Consider the following 20,088-nt stretch of genomic DNA (forward strand, 5'->3'; position numbering starts at 1 on the left):
CTCCAGGTGGTGTCCTGCCTGGCACCGCACACCCGGTGCCAGTCCCTCCGGAGCACAGTGCTCGCTCTGGGCTGCTGCAGTCCAGCAGGACCCACACACACCTTCAAACCTCAACATCTGACGCAGAAAGCAGGCTTGCTGCTACACTGAGTATCTAGAAGCTTCCATACGCTTGTCTGAGATCTACAGCTGGTCAACACCTCCAACACAACTTCGCGTTTGTACGTTTCAAACAGATTTTGAAAATGTGAACACACACAGAACTGGCGCTACTTCATACAACCCCGTCCCGTAACGCCCAGCAGTGCTTCTTCAGGTGTGCCTCATGCCAAGGTCAGAAAAGCAACTTTGAGGCTGTTTTGTGAAAGCAAAGTACCACGGTTTTACCACTGTGTGAACACGGAGCATACACGTTTACATACCGCATGCAGTAAAAGAAATAATCTCCTAAACGCAATCTAAAATTTAAAACTATTTCTTGTATCTTGTTCTCCAGAGCTGTATTAGTTTTCCTCTAAAAAGGATTAAAGCAACACGTCCAATTAATTTTAGGGATGGTGAACAGCACGAGGCACTTGATTTCAATTTCAAATAAACAGGTTTGACTACAACCAAACGCCATTAGCACCTCCCCCCAAAATCCCATATTTTCACGTATTCTTTTTCTGAAATAGCACCGTTACGTGACTACACACTGCCTCCATCCAGACCCAGGAATACACAGGCTTTAATCTGGCCAGGCAGGACCTGGCAGTAGCCCCAGTGTCCATCCCAAAAAACAGAAATCCGCTGAAAGACCTGCGGGGTATTTACACACGTGGCCACAAGCTGCCTTCTGGGGCCATGGATTCTTCAAGGCATAATTTTAGGACAGGTGCAAAGACACTAGAAAACATCGCTGTAAGAAAGTCTTTGAAAATAAAGCAGGGTAATAGCTAGAGCTATGCCAAGAGAGACAGAAATTTCTAAATTCCTGATATTTGAGCCAGATGAAACAAGAGCAACACCAGCAAACTTCAGAGACCTTTACCCAGCCTGTATCCCCTGTAGAATTCTGATGCATATGCAGACTAATAAGTTCATGAAAGTTGGAGAGAAGAAGGAGCATGGCTGGCCGTGCAAATCAAAAAAGCAAGGGAAAAAGGTTTGGGCTCCATTTTCTGAGAATGAACCATTTTCTGGAAGCATCTTTTCTGGAATCAGCATTTCTGAAGCTGAAAATTTCCTGTAACAGAAGCGTGCCAGCAGAAGGCTGTGCAAGATAGAGGTTAATCTGGGTTTACAATCCAGCCCTCGCTGCGAGCAGGCTACACGGAAGGAGCTGAAGGCACAAGGGTTGTGGCATGCACCGTGCTGGGAACGGAAAGGAATTTGGGCCACAGCACTATCACCATCTATATTATTAGAGCTTAATAGCTTTCGGGCTAAGCTGCCTTCCTACGCTCTGTTTTGCCTTATCAAATATGACAAGATTAGCACTACACAAGATGCTGATTTGACAGCTTTGAAGACTGGAACCTGCTCTCCACTGGGTGAGGATAAACTGGGCAGAGGCAACAAGAACTTCCTGCACTTTTATCCTCAAAAGCAGAACACGACTGGGACAGAGCAGGACACACTAGAAAGGAAAGTTGAGTTGCTGTCTCTTCCTCAGCCTTCAGCACCTCTCCCGACCGTGCTGCCCACGGTCAGTGGCAACATCCGTGAGCCACAGGCAGAACTGCTACAGGGAAGCAGCAACAGGAATCCTAAACATTCTCAATTCATACGCAGCAAATGAATGCCTCCAAACCAGGCTAACGTTTCTCACTCCATGAAGATTCCCTTCCCCACATTCCCCAGTATCCCAGAGAGCAGATCCCACCCCAAACCCCATCCTTTTGCCTCCAGCGCTCACACAGCCAAAGCCAGAGATCTTCTCCAGCAGAACTTCATTCTCAAGTGAACTGAAATATTTATTACAATTCAATTCTTCTTGGCAAGAATATATCATAGGACCAGGAACATCTTGCATACAGGGTTGTTTTTTTTTTTTAAATTGAATTAATTTTCTCTAAACATGCCCATTTTCTGCTCTGGCTATTTTGGGCAATTTACATGCTGCTATTTAGTACCTTGTTGGGCCTTGCTCCTGAAAAACTGGAGACTATAAGCACTCTCCTGTGAGCTTAGAAGTGAGCCATTTTCATTTCAGACAGCGAGTAATGTTTTAAATTCAGTTCATCCATTTTTCTTAACTGAATTTTGCTTTTGAAATTCAGGCGAGTGAAATGTCCAAACGGTACCTCTTTGATGGGTGTAATGGACCATGCAACAAAATGAGCAATTACATCCTCTCCTCTAAATACTATTTCAAGAAACGCTACATTCTGCTCCTATTTGAATTTATATGAAATATAAACTCGAGTTCATCTGGATCCCTCCTGTTCAGTCTTAGAGCCCCCTTAAGAGCCCAGTCATCTCTCCAGTCACGTCCATAAAGAAACCATGAGTCTTGCTTCAGATTTGAAAGGAACCTAATGCAAAGATGAACGGACCTAATGGATTCACTTACTGCCAGAGGAAAACACATCAGTGACAAAGTGACATTCTGAGCACGCCTCTAACACATCAACCACGAGATACACTGAAAGTGAGGAACTAACAGGGAGACCATAAAAACCAGTATTACAAGCCCTCGCACAGCAGTGGTATGATTTTTCTGCAGGGACGAATAATTAAATAAACCACAAAGAAAAAGAGAGAGAGTGCTATTTCCTCTGTAGATTTTCTAATAGGTCTTTTTTGGTGTGGTTCCTTATCCCTACTCCTAATTTTACAACAGTAACATTAATTCAGTTTTCAAAATTGTTTAGTTTGACACTTTCCACGCTAAGAGATGACAGAAGTCACAACCCGCAGCCTGTCACTGAGCAAGAAGCATACAGTATATATTAAATGCACACACCGATCCCCTCCGTTCCCACTTTAACCAGTTAGTATATGCTTGTGAATAGAGCACTGGAAGGAAGTGATGCAGTAATGCAGAGGGAAGAGAGGGAACAGCATTAAAACTTTCAAGAGTGACGAAGTTTTAGAGATTACTGGAAAGTCAAATGAAATGTTCAAGGAGATCGTTATACAAAGAGCGTAAGGAGGAGCCAAAAAACTTACACACTGATGTCTTCTGGTTATTGTCCTTGCTGGGCATTAGCTTCACCCCTCTGGACTTCAGTTCAATTTGCTTTTTGACTACAAAGAGAGATTTAAAACAAAGCAAAAGATAAGGAAAAGATTCAGCTAAGCGTTAGGGATTATTTAAAAAGAAAAAGCAGCAGCAGTTGTACCCCACCTGCACCACAGACACCTGCACCTTTGCCGTGCAGCTCAGGCTGACCCCTCAAAATGATTAGGGCCCCCCTGGTCATTTACCTTGTTAGCTCTGGACTGGTGTCTTTGGGGATCTGAGCCAAGCTGACCCAATTGGAATACAAAAATGGGGCACAAACCCCCACCCCTCTGTAACCACATCATTTTGCTTAACATACTAAAAATGGGAAAGGGACAAAAGAGAAGCTCTAAGAAACCTCAGGGATGGTGACAGTACAACACTGAGCTAGTTTCACCCAGTTTTAGTGATGGAGTTATTCCATGAATACATTATACAGTAAAGCCATTCTCTGCTTTTATGGGAATACAACACTCGAGTGACACCCCGCAACCTAAAAACTGAACATACCATCTGCATAAACAGTAGACCCAAAAAGGCAGTAAAGTAGCAGAAAAAAGGGCCATGTTAAACCACACTGCTGGCAAAGAGAAGTGCAAATTTACAGACCCGGTGTTAGTAGCCGCTGGCACATCCATTACAAAACCTGCGTGGTGACTCGCCCAGAGCTCCTGGGACCCTCACCCAGCAGAGAACAGACGAGGGTGGCAACCAGATTCCCACCCCTCCATCACCAGGAGAGCCCCATCCTTCTTTGCAGTACGAAAGTTCCCCACGTAACCGAGCAGCTGGTTTTATTATCTGGACTTGCTGTTACTGAGACTCTCTCTGCACAAGAGGGTTCTGCACAAAACCCACACTGCCAAAACCATCTGGACACCAGTAGTAAAAGACAAGGGCTTCCTGCAGCACACACAGATATTTCTGACTAACACACAACGGATTTTTTTTTTTACTGGCATATTGGAAGCTAATGTGGTTAAAGACTAACTTCACATCAGGAAGCATGATGTCCAAATCACTTTATAGGATCCTTTCCCTGATGAGCCAGTCCTTATCTATGGAGAAATCATTCCATCTCCCACTTCAAACTGTTCTTTTTCTTGTTCTTTATCCTGTCTTTCATCCCTAAATTAGCACATTTCTAAGACAAAGTTGTCAAGAAAAATTACCGCTATAACTAACAAGTTTTTTTTAATCATCCTTTTCTGGCTTTGAAAAAAAAAAAAAAATCTGTTTATAACATCTGTTTTTGCAGGAGCTTCAGACAGGGAGATGTCAGGCGTTATTCCGTGAAGCTTATCTAAGGTGGTGCTTCTCTGAGCCAGATGCTGGCTTGGAGCTTTTTGTTCATCGTTTGGTTACAGCTTTTTGCTTTCTCTTTAAATAAAGTGGTTTTAACTTCAAACTGAGGTCCGTGTTAACTTAAAAAAATATTCATAAAGAAAAGCTTATGTTGCTCATGTCTGTCTTATTAGTAACTTTAATCTGTTGGGGGTTTTTTGCCTTTTTTTTTTAAGAAGAGAAAAATAATTAAATTTCAAAGCAAATCTAACATGCTTGTTTCTTTTTTTACTGTAATCCACCCGCAAATGTACAAGAGGAAAAACAGGTCTTGGAACAACCCAAAGCCACATATTCCTCCAGGTCTCAGCATGGTAATTCTGGGATGTCTGCAGTCTGACCTCAAGGTTTTTACCAAACACACCCTATTCAAGGGACCCAAGGAAGGACACGGGGCTACGGAAGCTGAAGTTTCTGGGCAAGTCTGCATCCTATTTCTGTGCCAAGACCCCGGCCCCTTTTGCTCGGTGCCCCCACCAAAGCTGAGCCCCTCTGCCCGCAGCCCCGGGCAGACCCTGGCTGTGCCACCCTGTGGTGTTTCCATCTGCAGGGGAGAGGGTGGCACCAGGGCTGGGGCTCTCCGGGCTCCTGCTGATGCTGCAGGGGGACTGAGCACCGGGGTCCTGTTCCGCTCACCCTCCGTAATGCTGCAGTTAACCATCCTCTGGCACTTCCCAAGCAAGTACAGGGACAACCCCACAGTCCCAGCCAATAAAATAAAGTCAAGCCCAAGTACCTCAGGCTAAATTCGAGCTACTGCAGGATGTACAACGGCTCGTGACTTTGCCACATCTAATTCATTGCTCTGTGAAGCGCTTTGGGGCACCATCGGTAAGAGAGGAGCTTTATAAAAATAATTTCCAATTTTATATTCTCCGCAACTCGCCAGCACAAGTTACTTTATACAATCACCAGTGAAGGTTTCTCCCAGCCACATGCAGAAGGCACAGCTCTGCTCGCTGCGGCACGGTGCAGTAAGCCTGCAGCCATAAAGCAAAAGCAAAGCTTTCTGGTCACTGGCATGTGCCCTACACGCTGTATCGATGCCAACACCGTGGAGGGGGTAACACACCCCCGGGAGGGTCAGCACTGCTCATCAGGGCACACTGTCTGCTCAGCCACAGCAACTTGCATTGATTTCACAGGGCTGCTGAGCATCCCGAGCCCAGCAGAAGGCAATCGGTATGGAGAGTTCACAGCTGCAACACATCTGGGCCTTGCAAACAATTGCAAATTTTTTAAAGGATACACTTAATAACAAAGGTTGACCTCTGGTCCTTCCTGCCTTGCAGAACCTGGCTAAACAGAGAGCCCCACTCCAAATTTGTGACTAAGGGAAAGCCCAGATCCAACACACCTAACAGTAATGAAAACAGCAGAAACCAGATATTCCTTACTAAGGACCAGTCCAAAAATACAGAAACTGAAGTGCATTACCCATGAAGCATACACTCCCCTAATTGCACCATGTCTCTTTCAACAATAATTGATAGAGATCACTATATGCTCCCCTCTTCATCCTTCATTTTGTTTGTGACATGGAGACATAGTGATGAAAAGTCAAGCTTTACAAATTGCTCAGTTTGGATTAGAACAAGTCAGAATACAGTATCACTTTGCTTTTTTAATAAATAAATAAATATGAACAATTCTCCCACTCTATGCCCTCAAAAATCTGGTATATGAGAACCTGGTTTGTTTATAAATTTGAATGTGGAACAGCACTACAAAGGACTGTGTCAGGATAATTGGATGAACAGAAATTCCTCTGTTTTCTGGAAGGTTTTGCTGCTCACACACATCTGATAGATCTAATGCAATACTCAGCGTCCTGTCAAATTTGAAAGATGACATTACAAAGCTTTCCCAGCAAGCAGGCAGTCTGGGGTGTGTGTTTGAAACCATTTCATGTTGCTCTAAACGAGAATTTAAGGAGACATTTATTTATTTATTTTTAATTTGGAAAACAGCATTTCAGCAAAAATCTATTCCATGAACCTCTGTTCTCCTTACTGGGGGATTGCTATCGGATACAGACTCACCTCAATCCCTCTTCCTCCTGCCTGGGGTATTTTAGCAGCATCTGGGATGCTACAGCAGGTCGCTTACAGGGACTCCTCCTCGAGTTGGAGGTGAAGAGAAACACTTCCAAATGCAACCCCTTTGTAACTCGTTTACACCCTCCATTCGCCAGCCTAAGCAACGGATCTTTAGGAATCACAGCCTGCAACAAGCACCAGAATTTTCCTGCCACTGTCTCAGGAGACTCAAGAGGTTGCACAGCTTAAGCTGTAACTCCTTTGCAGCCCAAAGGTGTGATCCAACATAAAGATTGGGAGATCTGTCAAAAATTAAGCCAATATATTTACAGATACAGACGTATCCTTAAAAGCCATTTATGTGGTGCAGTATGTGCACCAGGTAGTTCAACAGACCATTATTAAAGGCAACAGGTCTGCTGGTGGCAGCTGAAACTTGCTGTACTGGTTTTGGTTGGGACAGAGTTAATTTTCTTCACAGTAGCACATTTATTTTTCTACCTGGGGGTGGAGGACAGAAGGGGAAGGGAATGGGGCGGGGAGATCAATAAAAGATGCAATTATGTGTTGGTAACAATCAGCTAAAAAGCAATTTGGGCTCCAGCTTCTGTAATGGAGTATGTGCAGAGCTGGCCTGCACCAGCCAGAGCACTGAGATGCCTTTAGCATCGTTTTAAATTCAGCAGCTTCTTCATTGCCTCCTTCACAGCACCTCATTGCTCTGCTGATGGGAAGGACAGAAATACCTGGTGCCCGACCCCTGCACTGGCACCTGCCCTGGACAAGGCACTTCCACCTTATCTCCTTACCACCTGCAGGTACACGGCATCTTTTTGGGAACCAAGGCAGAAGGAGCAGGAGGAAGGTGTAAAAAAAAATTAAAAAAAAAAAATTAATGCACTGATTTCTCTACAGTCCCTTTTATTTGCTTTTACAGACCGTGGGGAAAAAAGTATTTGCAAGAATGCAAGATTGACCTTACACAAAAGGGAGAAGGAAAAGCAAAAATATTTTAACTCTCTCCGGAAGGGAACGAATTAATTGCATTCAACAAAGAAAACCTGTGTACGGGCTGATTATATCTAACCTTGCTTTTACATTCATGAAGAGATTTTCAAACTAGGGCATGGATTAGAGAGCTAAAATGGAAGGAACAAAGATGATGTTCTGCTAAAAGTAAGTATCAATATTAAACAAGCTGGAAGAGAAACTACTTATAGATTATCAAAGCCAGGTACTGTCTCAGGACACAAAGTTAATAAATGATGTATGTGCACATCTTCAGAAAACAGAGAAATAGTTAGATTTAGCATAACCCTCTCTTCCTCTTCTTGGACAATCCTGGGCTCTGCTTACTTGCCTATTGTTGAAAAACACATTTTAGTTGCTCTTTCTATGGCATTACCTATTAGTTTGGATATATTTATCCCTATTAAAACACCCCTGTTCAAACGAGGTTACGTTGCACCAAGAAGGGTTCTGCTGAGTTTTTTTGACATCGGGTTGGCATCTGTAATGTTCTACAGACACAGATTCCATTGACTGCAAAAATCTTGCCTTCACCCTTGGGGTTTTTTTTTTTTTGCTTTATTTCTTGTTTGGTTTTGTTTAAGTACTGAAATCTTTCCTAACAGATGGAAAAAACCTGACAAACTCCAGAAAAAACAGTAAGCATGCGGAGAATGTGTGTCAGATTCCTTTTGCCAGCAAGACCGAGGTCCTGCTTCAATGCCATTTCAAGAGCACATTTTTAAGTTCATCTTTTAAACACTCAATACACAAAAGCACAGTTCGTTATATCTAACAAAACAGTTTAAGGAGTGTGCGAGATTAGAACCCCCTGACATTTATCTAATCAGAGGAAATTATAACATTAATCTTTACTTTCCTATTTAAGAAAAAAAGGATGATTCAGACAGGTGTTTTAATAGAAAGCAGCAATCATGACAGCAAAGGAGAATGTCGTATCAAAAGCCATCAGCTGCACGCAGTCGTTTGTGTTATACAGAAAAAACAAAGGCTTTTTTCTTATAATTCAAAGTAATTTATATGCTAAAGGAAAGCAAGGAAAGTTAAATAAGTTAAATAACAATGGTGACTCATAGAGCAAAGCCCATGTTGAGGCCATACCAACACTGCTAAGGTTCAATAAACTGGGAACAAACAAAAAGGGCAAATTTGCAGATTTATCAAAGGAAACTCCTCTCCCTCTCACTTCGTTCCTGTTAGTCCAGGGCTGAGGTATTTTTCTCAAAGTCATTTCTTCCTTTCGAGGAAAGCTGCTGCACTAGCTGACACACACACTGGAGGGTGGACGAGGAACTGGGTGTCATTCCTGCTCCTTCCCTGCTCCATGTTCCCTCTCCCTGCTCCTGCCTCCAGCGCCGGCCACCTGAAGTGATTCCACACCACTGCACCCACCAAGTCCTTCGAAATCCTCGGAGAGAAGGGTGTAACCAGTCCTAAGGAATCCACCCAAACCCACCTGCTTTGGTGACTGTTTGGTCCCAAACTGGCTGCACCGAACTGCAGTCACCCATGGATGCCCCCGGACCAGAGCACAACGGGATCCTTTCTCTGCTTGACTCATGAACCAAAGCATCTTGGTTCTCCTCCAACAGCACCTCCTCCTCTCCCCCAACAGCATCTTAAGATCACAATCCTGAAATCCACCCTTCTAGGGACAGCCAGTAAATACAGGACAGTTCACATCTCATTAGAAAGAGGCTCAGTGCCAACAGAGTCTCTGTGGGACTCGCCACCCCACGCCCAGCAGTGCCCCGTTGGCACCACCACATCCCACACAGCACGTCCTGCAAAGCCACAGGTGAGGGAACATCCGCTTCCACCCAGGAAGCAGACACTGCAAACCATCTTCCTGGGGCTCACAAGCGTGTGCGCTCCCAACAATCCCCAACAGTAGCTCTCTGTGTGACAACACCTGGATACCTGGCTGGAAAACTACAGTCAACAGGATACAGAAGGATCATGCGGGGAAGTCAATCGGATATTCCTAGGAAGAAGTTGCTGGGCTAACCAGGTTGTGAATAGTGAGACCAGGCAGTAAGCATTTACCTTGATACTGGGCACTGAACCCCTTCTGCCTGTGGTTGCCATCCGACGTGAAGTGCAGCCGCAGCCAGTTTTTACTGCTGATAACTGGGGCAGGCAAATTCATCCCAGTAAACCTGCAAGAAACCAACCAAGAACAGCCAAACGTTATTCTGACGGAATTGTACCCCACACATCTGTCCTTCCAGGTAGCCCTCCTCCTACAGGAGCACACGGAACCCTGACGGAGTTTCCTTCCCCTCGGGGCTGTTTCTGTGCATCCATCCCTCTGCTTAGCTGCCCACCTGCTGCTTGCACATTTGTGATTACAGAGGTTTCCAGTCCTTCCTTCCAAGCTAAAGGGGGCTGAGCTGGGGACTCCCACTGTCTGTGGTACCAGACAAATGGAACGGGTCCAGTTGGACAACCCAGACAGCCTAGTCTCCTCCTGCACCACAAAGAGAGCAGAAGGTACAGAAGAGCTCTGAGCTGAAGGAGCCCTACGTGTCTCCCCAGAGTAACAGAGCCTCGTAGCTCTATCACCTTTTGTATCTTATGGTTATCACACAGAAATGACATAAAATCATCTCAGGGGACACACTACACTGAAACTATGCCAGATGAGCTTGACTCAAGCTCACTCAGCTCCTGTCTTCCTATTCGGTTAACCCTGCTGAAAAAAAGTATGTTTATTTTAACTGAAGAAGAGAAAGGATTGCAAGAATGATTTTCTTTTACTGGAAATAGCCAGCAAGAAGCAATGATTTATGATCTATCCCAACCTGGAAAAGATTACAGCCATCAAACACGAGGTGGAAAGCTCCACAGCCCATTAGTAGCCCTTTTGCAACTGTTCTCTTCATACATCTTTATACCTTTTTGTTTGTTTGTTTTCAAGTATTATGCTGTTTGCTTTATTCAACTCCGGATGATAATTCTTGGCTGAGTTGTCACATGCCAAGTCTTAGTCTTGAACAACGTTCACCTAAGTCACAGCACCCTTGAATTGAGGTGTTTAATGGCAACATTAACCACGGTAAGGAGAGCAACACTACCATGACAAAAGCTATTATGCAACCCTATTATTGTTAATGAAAGCCCATTTAATTTTTTAATCATAGATTGTCACTTACTTAAAAATTATTGGCATTCCAATACCTATGCTTTTTTAGGTGAAAGTAAAAGGACCCTGGAAATCTATTCCGTTCAAAAAGATACTAAAGATTTTATTACTGCGCGTTTTCAACAGCTGAACTGATAGCCTAGACAATATTTTAAAAGTCCTTCACTCAACTACCACCTCCAAAGGTGAACTTACCTTTTTGTAAGGCAAACAGTAGGGAGCCAGGATGGTACTTGGCAGCGTATTTATTAATGGAAGATGAACTGCAATGTGATCTGCTCTGCTCGTTAATGAAATAGGGATGACGATGCTGCATAACTAATGCACCTCTGCCACCTACAGTACAGACTTTAAACACTGCTATCTCGTGGCTCAATTCTGCATAATTATGAAGCACGGCTAAAAACATTCTTCACACTGTAAAATTGTTTAAGATTGTTCCTGATCATTTCTCTATCGATTATTTTCATCTTGATTTTGCAGACCCTTTTCAAACACAAGGTGTTACAAAAATGGATTCCATATGGCACTCTGCCATCCTTGGAGAACTCAAAGACAGCTGAACTAATTTAATTTGAAACTTTTTCAAATAACTAAGCTCAAACAAACATATTGTGGGCTGAGATCAAACACGGGATGTCTAAAACCAATTCTGAGAAAGTTACTATGGCTGGTTGTTATGACAACATCTTTAAACTTAATACTCTTACCCCCAAAGGCTATTTGATTATTCACTCTGAATCAATAGTCAAACTTCTCATAAATAATCTTTAGGTATGCAGAGCCAAATCTTCACTTCGTAACTGGAAAGCCAAGTAATTCAATTGCCTGATACAAGAACCAGAGAACAACAAAACTAACCTGCCTCAACGAAGCAGAATTTCACTCTCCTGTCTCCCATCTTCTTTTTTTTAATACACACATCCTTTTGAGAAGTGGATTCAGTAGCCTGCAGACTAGCAATCTACTTGGACATACACTTCATTGTAGGTGAATAGTCCCCTATTACCTTCCAAGGACCCCACATACACAAAGCGCTCCCGTCCTACCACTGAGTGAATTAACACTTTGGAAATCAATTAGAAAAATTAATGGATTGCACTTCTTGCTACCTTTGCAATAGCATAAATAATTACCGAAGGCAAAAGCAGGAGTAGAAAAAAACCAACATAATCCATCATAACCACAGTGCTCTGCACCCACTTTGCATTGCTACAAATAGAGAAGATTTAGGGTGAAGGAAAACGGTTCCCTGAATTTCCTATGCGTAAATTTTCAACAGCACCATATGTCATTTGATTAAGACATTGACAGCTTTTTGAGAGGACTAAATCAGCCAAGAAACCACTATCAGGTCCTCATTTCCATATACACCACTGCCCAAACTCTCAGCACAAAACCACTTTATTCTCTAGGGCTCCAGCTTAACAGACTCTTTTTTTTTTTCCCTTTTATCTTCCTATCCCTTTTATTTCTGAAGTTAAGCAGCTCGTTGTTAACATCAGGTTGTGGTGTTTGGAGCTAGTTTGGATCCCTGGTCCTGCTGGTCATCAGCACCCAACTCACATCTGGCATTGAAGCCACAGCTGAGATGCACCAACACTGATGGCAAAGAGGAAGCAGCTGCCTCCTTCTTCACAAAGCTCAGGCTAAACCCAAACATTCCAGAGCAGAGCATCTTTGCCAAGTGTCAGGAAATTCCAAAGAAATCACTGGAACAAGCAGATGGAAACGCACCATACGACACATGAAGCAGGGTTTTTGGAGTTGTGGGGTTTAATTGATTCCAGGTAATAGAATAGAATTAATTCAGGAAAATAAAGGCCTTACTTTTTGATTAGCTTAATTGTTTGCAGAGATACTTCAGGCTCTACATCTGCACTGAGCCCCCTCACATATCCCAAGGAGAGAAACCTCTATACAATGGAAATGGAAGATTTACTCCATGAACACTACTGTTCCTCCCACCCCCACGGCAGTTGCAAACCTACACACACAGAGCACCTAAGGGAGAAAAAAAAAAACCAACCACCCCTTCTTCAGTGCTGAAGGTGGGAATGTGCTAGAAGGTGCATGCTTTCATCCCAAAACTGCGTCTCCTGTTTCACAGGATTCAGCAGGAAGGCCACCCCACACAACCACAAAAGGAGCATCCCCGTCTTCCAATTCCTCTTCCCCAGCTGCCACCTCCAGGTCTGCAGCGGACAACTGCAGGACACAGGGTTCATTCCCACTGAAGCACACGTTGCCCAGCACCAGACGAGATGGGTCAAGGGCAGAAATGTTCTGATGCATGAGAAACAACATGGCTAGAGCTACCCATCTAATGGAAAACATCGTGCTCACCTGCAGGTAACTACTAGCTTTTCACCATCAGACTCCCACAGGTTTAAAATAATCATTAGGAAGCATTAATGGTTAATTGATAATGGAATATTTAATTACAGATAAACACAGTTGGACTGAAGCAGCTGCATGGTCTTTGAATGCAAATGCCCTGACGGCTGTTGATGAATCTCAAATGAAACAGGAAAGATGCTCAGCAGGCGAGAGCCAACAGCAACCACAGAAAACAAAGCAACAAACACCCCGAGCCTCCTGCAGGAGCTCCCACCACCTCGCCCACGCACTGGGACAACACCAGGCAGCACCAGTAGCGCCACTACACCCGCAGGCAGACTGGCAGCAGCCCCAAAGCAGCAGAGGATGAAGGCTGCGACGGGCTCCTGGAGAGGATGCTGACTGCACCCTGAAACACTACGTACAGCGTTTGCACCACCAGCTCCTCAAGGTCACGTCGTTTTTCTTTATAAACCCAATGCTGCCTGGCTGTCTTCAAGAAAAAGGAGGAGCTACAGAGGCTTAGAAATGCACAGAGCTAATTAAAAGCAGCTGGAACTCCTTTCCACCTTCCCCAGCATGCTTCTGTGCTACATTATGTGCACTGAATTGTCACCACCTATCATCAGCCCAATCAACGACTGGATTTCTAATAGTCCCGTGAGTCATGTAAATAAGAGCCCTTCTATTTTGGACCTCTGCCACTGCATTTTTCAATATTCCAGGCTTTTTTTTCATTAAATAAATCTATTAGCAATTTGCAAAACTTGCCAAGCCTCTCCATGTCCATTCCCCACCCCTTTCTTGCTGCCATCACCAGGAGATATGAATCACTTGATTAAATATTCAGCTTCCTGAATATGGCAACACGTTAACAGAAACCTACAGCTTTAGAACATCTGAGCAGCAACATCACAACTGTTTTATAAGTAAAATCAATCATTGGTCACTGACAGGAATTTGGTTCCCATTTTACATTAACTATCTTTTTAATCCTGGAGTCACTCGGAGAAACACGAACTGAGCTGTCACCCAAAAATTCAATTTCCACAGCTTTACCCTTCTGAGTCTGGAGCAACCAAAGAGGATGCCAAGGCCAGCCAGGCTGGGCAAGAAGAGGCCCTTTCCTCCATCTCCCTGGCCTGGTGGCTGAGAACCACGAGAACAGCCTTTCTCTGAACATCATTTCACCCACATCTTCAGTCAAGTCCCACAAGGACCATGTTTTTGGACACTTTGTCTCGTGCTCTACCCATGAGAGGTCCTTGAAAGCAAAAGACACCATTTGAACCACAGTGGACACTTTGCATGAAGAACAACGTGTTAGACCATCCCTAACAGCTCAGGCCTTGTAAGGGGGGCTGGAACTAGATGATCTTTAAGGGAACTAGATGATCTTTAAGGGAACTAGATGATCTTTAAGGTCCCTTCCAACCCTAACCATTCTATGATATGGAATAAATCATCCAGTTTCAAGTGCCTTCAACAATGTCAAGCAACCAGCACACAGAAATCAGCGCTCAGAACACACAGGAACTCTTGTAAATGCTTGAAGAGCATTCAACAGCCTCAGGACAACTCAATGGTAGTAAGGATTTAAAAATATTATTTTCTTCTTCATGTCTAAGCTTGACTTATCTTCTCCTGCAATTTAAGTTCACCCTATGCACAGCAGATAGAGAACAGATACCAGGTTTTTACATCGCAGCCCTTTGTGATACAGGGACACCCAAAGCTAGGTTTCCAGCACACATGGGGAGCTCCGAGGACAGCATCCACAGGTAAATACTCCAGAAAAACAAGAGCAGCGAGCTCCTGTCCAACTCGCATACAGGCAGCTTTGAACACGAAGAACCAGATTAATCTCAGCTCTTCTCTGAATGAAGAGAAAAAATACAAATCACTGCTCTAGGGGCAGCTGAGTCATTTTATGGTTCAAGGAGGTCAGTGGAACAGTTTATTTACAGACATTTGTGACCAGGATGCAAGTCCCAGATGTTTGTTGTACCAACGCAGCAGAGAGGTACCAACTGCCTTGAGAGGCCCAACACACGGAAGACAAGAATTCACATGATGGCAAGTTTTAGAAGAGCTGGGGAGAAACACGAGCATCACAGGTGCTTTTTGCTGTTTGCAGATGAATTCGCTGTGGATACAGCCCTGGTGCACCATGGAAAGGTCTCCTCTGCTGTACCAGGTACTAGGTGCATTTACCTTTCTGACCACCTTAATTTCCACAACAACAAACCAACCCACCCAAGAAACCCAACCCCCCAGACACACAGCTGTAACTCCCAACACGCTCCTTAACCATTATTTCCCCCACTCGCAGGGAGATGTGCATCCCTTGTTCTTGCTCCATCAGAATGACCTGCAGCACTTGTGGAATTCCAGAATTTCACCAACCCCAAGCCCCCACCCTGAACGCTGTCTGCAAGTTTAGAAGGCCTGTGATAAACACACATTTTAACAAACTGATTTTATCCTGAATGCTTTTCCAGTATTGTTTCTAACCAGAGCATTAAGGCAGGTTTTTTTTCCCCCTTAAGTGAAATTGAAGCCTCCACATTAAACGCAGCTCCTCTAATTCACTTATTGCATAATACAGAAAGGTTAATGGTATCAAAACTCCTCTTTTGAGCAAAAGCAGTGAAGTGTGGTTCTCTCAACTAAACTATTTTCTTTATTTCTTTTGTTGCTCTTGTATTTCATGTTGGATTCAGGCATTAAATATTTATACCACTCACTCAGCCATTCCTCCCCTGGCACAATTAGTATTACTCTACATGGATGCCACTGATTAATCTGCATTCACGCACCATTATCTATTTACAATCCCAATTCCTGCTTTAATTTCGTTCCACATGGAGAGAAAGAAAAAAAAATAAAAATCAATAAAACATCAGAAAGTGAGCTAGAAGCACTAGAACAGTGGAAGGAGATATTTGCAGACAGAAGATCCAATTTTAACCACCCTGAAATTTGACTGGCATGAATTTGACCGCAGTATTACTTAAAAAGCCCAAATACAACACGCAGTTCATTGTGTGGATGCTACACAAGCCAACTGCAGGAGAGCATGGAGTTGAAGGTCACAAGAAAAGGTAAGAACTCTCCTTGAAATCACATTATGTCAAGTGGGTTACTTTGAGATAACGGATTTAAGTATGAACTTACAGGTATGTGTGTGCCCTGGTGCTGTCCAGAATCAGGATGTAGTCAAACACCAGTTTCAGTGAGCCCAAAGACATAAAAGAACATCACTGGAGCTGCTCTTCTTCCCTCTTACCCCCCCAAAAAAATATATATATATTGTTTTGGTTTATCTTTTAACAGAGAACAAGAGGAGGTTACACTTCCAAGGTCGCACCAGTAACAACTCAGGATGGGGAGTTTTGCTCTGAGCTTTTAAGATTCAGAAAAAAAACTTTTCCAAGAGGCTGTTTAATAACTGGCACCTCCGAGACCTTCTTGGGTCTTTGACTCATCAACGGCTCCTCCAACACGAGCCAGACGTGACTGGAAGGGCTGAAATGCTGGTCAAGTGTGCACTCCCAGAGCCTTAGCAGAGCAGGAGGAAAACATACACAAACTGCTTCATTTTGGGGCTGCAGATGCTCCATTTAACCAGAATCATTCGAGGTCCAGGACTGATGCCACCCCAAGCGCTGGCACCCCCAGTGCTGCTTTGTAGCTCCACCGCATCAGCCTTGACAGACACTTCCACTTCTTCACAGTCTTCATTGTACTGAAGCATTTCAACTATTCAGAGATTAATTCTCCTTCCAGTGCAACTAGGGGACATATTGCAGAAGCTCTTCATATCTCCGTGTATTATTATTCACTTCACCTGTATTTTTAACTTTTCATCCAAACCTCTACTCGAATTATCATGAGAGCTGTACCATTAATTCCGAACATCTTATTTCAGCATGTCTACTCTCTTAAACAAAGTATACTTAAGCACCTCTAGACCTCATTTCTCAGTCACAAGAGACATCTCATCACAATGGACTTTCACAAGGAAAATGAGTAATTAGATCAAGTTTTGTTCCTCACTAAACACTGCTGGGATGGAAAGAACACACCTGCACCTTCAGTCAGCTTCCAAACCACTGCTACACCACCTGAGAAGATGCTCAGAAGACACCGTGCAGGATCGGCCTCCACCTCACCCCACCCTTGGCAAGTCAGTCCCCCAGGACTCCTGACTATGGAGTACTCTGCAAAAAAAAAAAGTCTGTAAGCAACAAAAATGAACTTCTTGGACCAGCCAGGCTTGTGGCACGCCATCAAATGAAGCACGTGTCACCTTCAAGGCTTCAGAGCCCTTTCCACTATCAGCACGTTTTTAAGCCCCACAGTGGGGCTCGCAGGCCATCCTAACCCCAGGGACAGACTTAAGCTGTTTTCCAAACAGAGACCATACTCTCCTCCTTTTCCAAACAGAACAAAAACTTGCTTAAGAGAACAGGTTATTTTAGAAATGGAAATGTGAAAAACTTCTTAGCGTGTTCAGACATACTATGACCCTACAAACTCCAGTGAACCTGGTGAAACCAGACCAGGTTTTTACTGGAAGTGACAGAATATGAGAGATCTGCTCAAAATCAACCAGGTCCAGCAAATGCCACGATTACTGACTCAGGACTGTAGTACTAAACATGAAATAATTCTTTCAATTTGGATTTCATCTCAGCCTCAGTTCCTGGATGCAGCTTAAGGGTAAATCCCTCTCCCGATGTAACGGGGTCACGGCACTTTTGGCCTCAAACCCTCTGGCACCTTCTTGTTTTCTCTCAATGGAGCTGCACTGATCTTTTAACAACAGAATTCAGCTTTAGCTCTAAAAGCAACAAATCGCTCCCAAAGCCTCCCAGTTACAGTGATACCTGCCCTTACTCCTTGCAGAAGCTGGCACTGGAAGGTAAGTCTGCTTAGTTTATCACTCGCAGCTTGCTTACTCCTTTTTCCTTCTTTTTTGCATTCCATCAAAAGATGAAAATGTTTCCCACACAGCAGCAAAACTTCAGTCACTGACATCAACTTTAATTACTGTCTGCTCCCAGATACATTTGCTGGCTAAAGCCAAATGGATACTTTTTTTTTTTTCCGCAAGAATCTGTACACTGAAGTTCTTAATCCTTCATTTAAGTGACATTTCCCCAGCTCATCTTTACAAGAGTATAAACCAAATCCTTGGCTGATTCAAGCTGACGTAGCTCCATTGGAGACAAAAACCAAACTAATCTGCACTGTACAGGGGATCTGACAATTTCTCTATTTTCCTTAACCTATGAAACATTTTGAAGTTATTTCAGCCTCTCGTTAGTCTGAATTCTCTTGGATCTCTATGCTAGATTAATTATGGTCACTTTAACGAAAAAAGTGATTCATTAGTCCACATGGATTTTTGAAACTGTCACAGGGAGCAATTCAACAGGTAAGATGGTCTCTGAGGAATAATTCTTAAATTTAGCAGTTATTTATGCACACACTCACCCACTGCAGATAACTCATTTCTTACATTTAATATATATAGAGTTATTACATACACACACTTTTGTATATATATGCATGTTAGATATAAAAAAGCAAATGGCTCATCATCTTACATACAAATACTTTGTTTTCAAAGCACTAACAGAATATAGGCTTTCACTTTCAGAGGAAAAATCTGCTTCAACCTGAAAGCACAACTTTACTTGCCACTTGCTGCAGCAACGAGCAAAATGGAGATAGAATCACAGAATGGGTTGGGTTGGAAGGGTGCATAAAGGTAATGGTAAAGCACTCAAGTTGGCCATGAACAAAAAACTACTCTTTGGTCCTCACCATAACGCAGCTAAAGTCACATATAGCCTCAACTGCAAAATGGTACTGGGGTCATACATAAGCCCCCCCCAAAGTACAAGGGCCCTTACTGCAGCCCACCCTGGCTGCAAATTGACTGAATAGAAGGAACAAATGTGTGTGTTTATGGCTCAGAAAAGCAAAGTTGTGAGAGCACAGCCCCATCCACTGCAATGGTCGGTGCTGAAAAAGGAGACCACACTGCTGAAACGGATGTGGTTTATGACATGAAAGTACTTATCATAATACTTTTACTATAGAAATAGCATTTGGCTCCAGTCATACAAAAAAGGTCACAAACATGATTATATTTATTCTATTCAGGAGAAAACAAACACTAATTCAACACAACAGAAGAGCAGCTAATGCAATTGAAGTTACTAATGCTGCATTGCAAATCCCCCGAAGAAATCTGCTACAGTTTTATTACAATTTCCTCTAAACCCTTTCTGCCTTACTATCAGTGCTACAGAGACAGTTTTTTCTCAGTGCAGGCAGAGTTAGATGCGTTGATAACAAGAGAGACTATATTTATTACTAGATAAATAACAACCATTTCCATCACCGCGTGCACAGACATACTCATGTCTTTGTCGGTCGAACAATGCACTTAAGTTCCATTAAACTTGGACTCTTTATTGACAGATTAGGCTGGAAAGCCATGGGGCATGTTTTCACAACACTCAGCCTATGAAGTCCTGCAGACTAAGACCAAGAAGTTGAGACAATTCAAATTCCAGCCTCCCACTTTTCCAGCACACTGACCGGAGAAGGTGCCTCCTTTGGGAGCTGGTGCACACCCGGGGCAGCTCACCTTCGTTCTTCAATACACAAAACTCACTGAACTGATACTGCCTTCCACTGCCTGACTTTACAACATCACATTAATAATGGAAGATGCTCAGCTTAATTGACAACCAGAGTTTAGACCGAAGCTCAACCACATTCAGACCAGACACAGAAGTTCCTGACTGTCCTATTTTCTCCTACAGACTCTGCCTTCATAGTCTGGCACTGTTTACAGCATGTTCTACTTGCAGGAATGCTTTCCTTAAGCATTAGGCATTCAGGAAGGAAAAAGGGACGTATCCAAGCCTGCTCTGATAACCTTTCAAGCTCTTGAAGAAACA

The 20,088-nt window shown here is 43.5% G+C and overlaps 1 protein-coding gene across 1 annotated transcript in view; it reads right to left on the bottom strand.

Annotated features, from left to right (window-relative positions):
- The window catches only part of CSMD2 (CUB and Sushi multiple domains 2), a 287,646-nt gene that overhangs the window by 148,733 nt on the left and 118,825 nt on the right, over window positions 1–20,088 (bottom strand). The window contains exons 6-7 of the mRNA XM_086626228.1: window positions 9,667–9,779; window positions 3,154–3,231 (exon numbers count right to left, since the gene is read on the bottom strand). Of these exons, the coding sequence (XP_086482354.1) occupies window positions 3,154–3,231; window positions 9,667–9,779 (191 nt within the window). The remainder of the gene's footprint in view (window positions 1–3,153; window positions 3,232–9,666; window positions 9,780–20,088) is intronic.

The sequence above is a fragment of the Tauraco erythrolophus genome, chromosome 24 (genome assembly GCF_009769465.1).
Source record: "Tauraco erythrolophus isolate bTauEry1 chromosome 24, bTauEry1.pri, whole genome shotgun sequence".
Lineage (NCBI taxonomy): Eukaryota > Metazoa > Chordata > Aves > Musophagiformes > Musophagidae > Tauraco > Tauraco erythrolophus.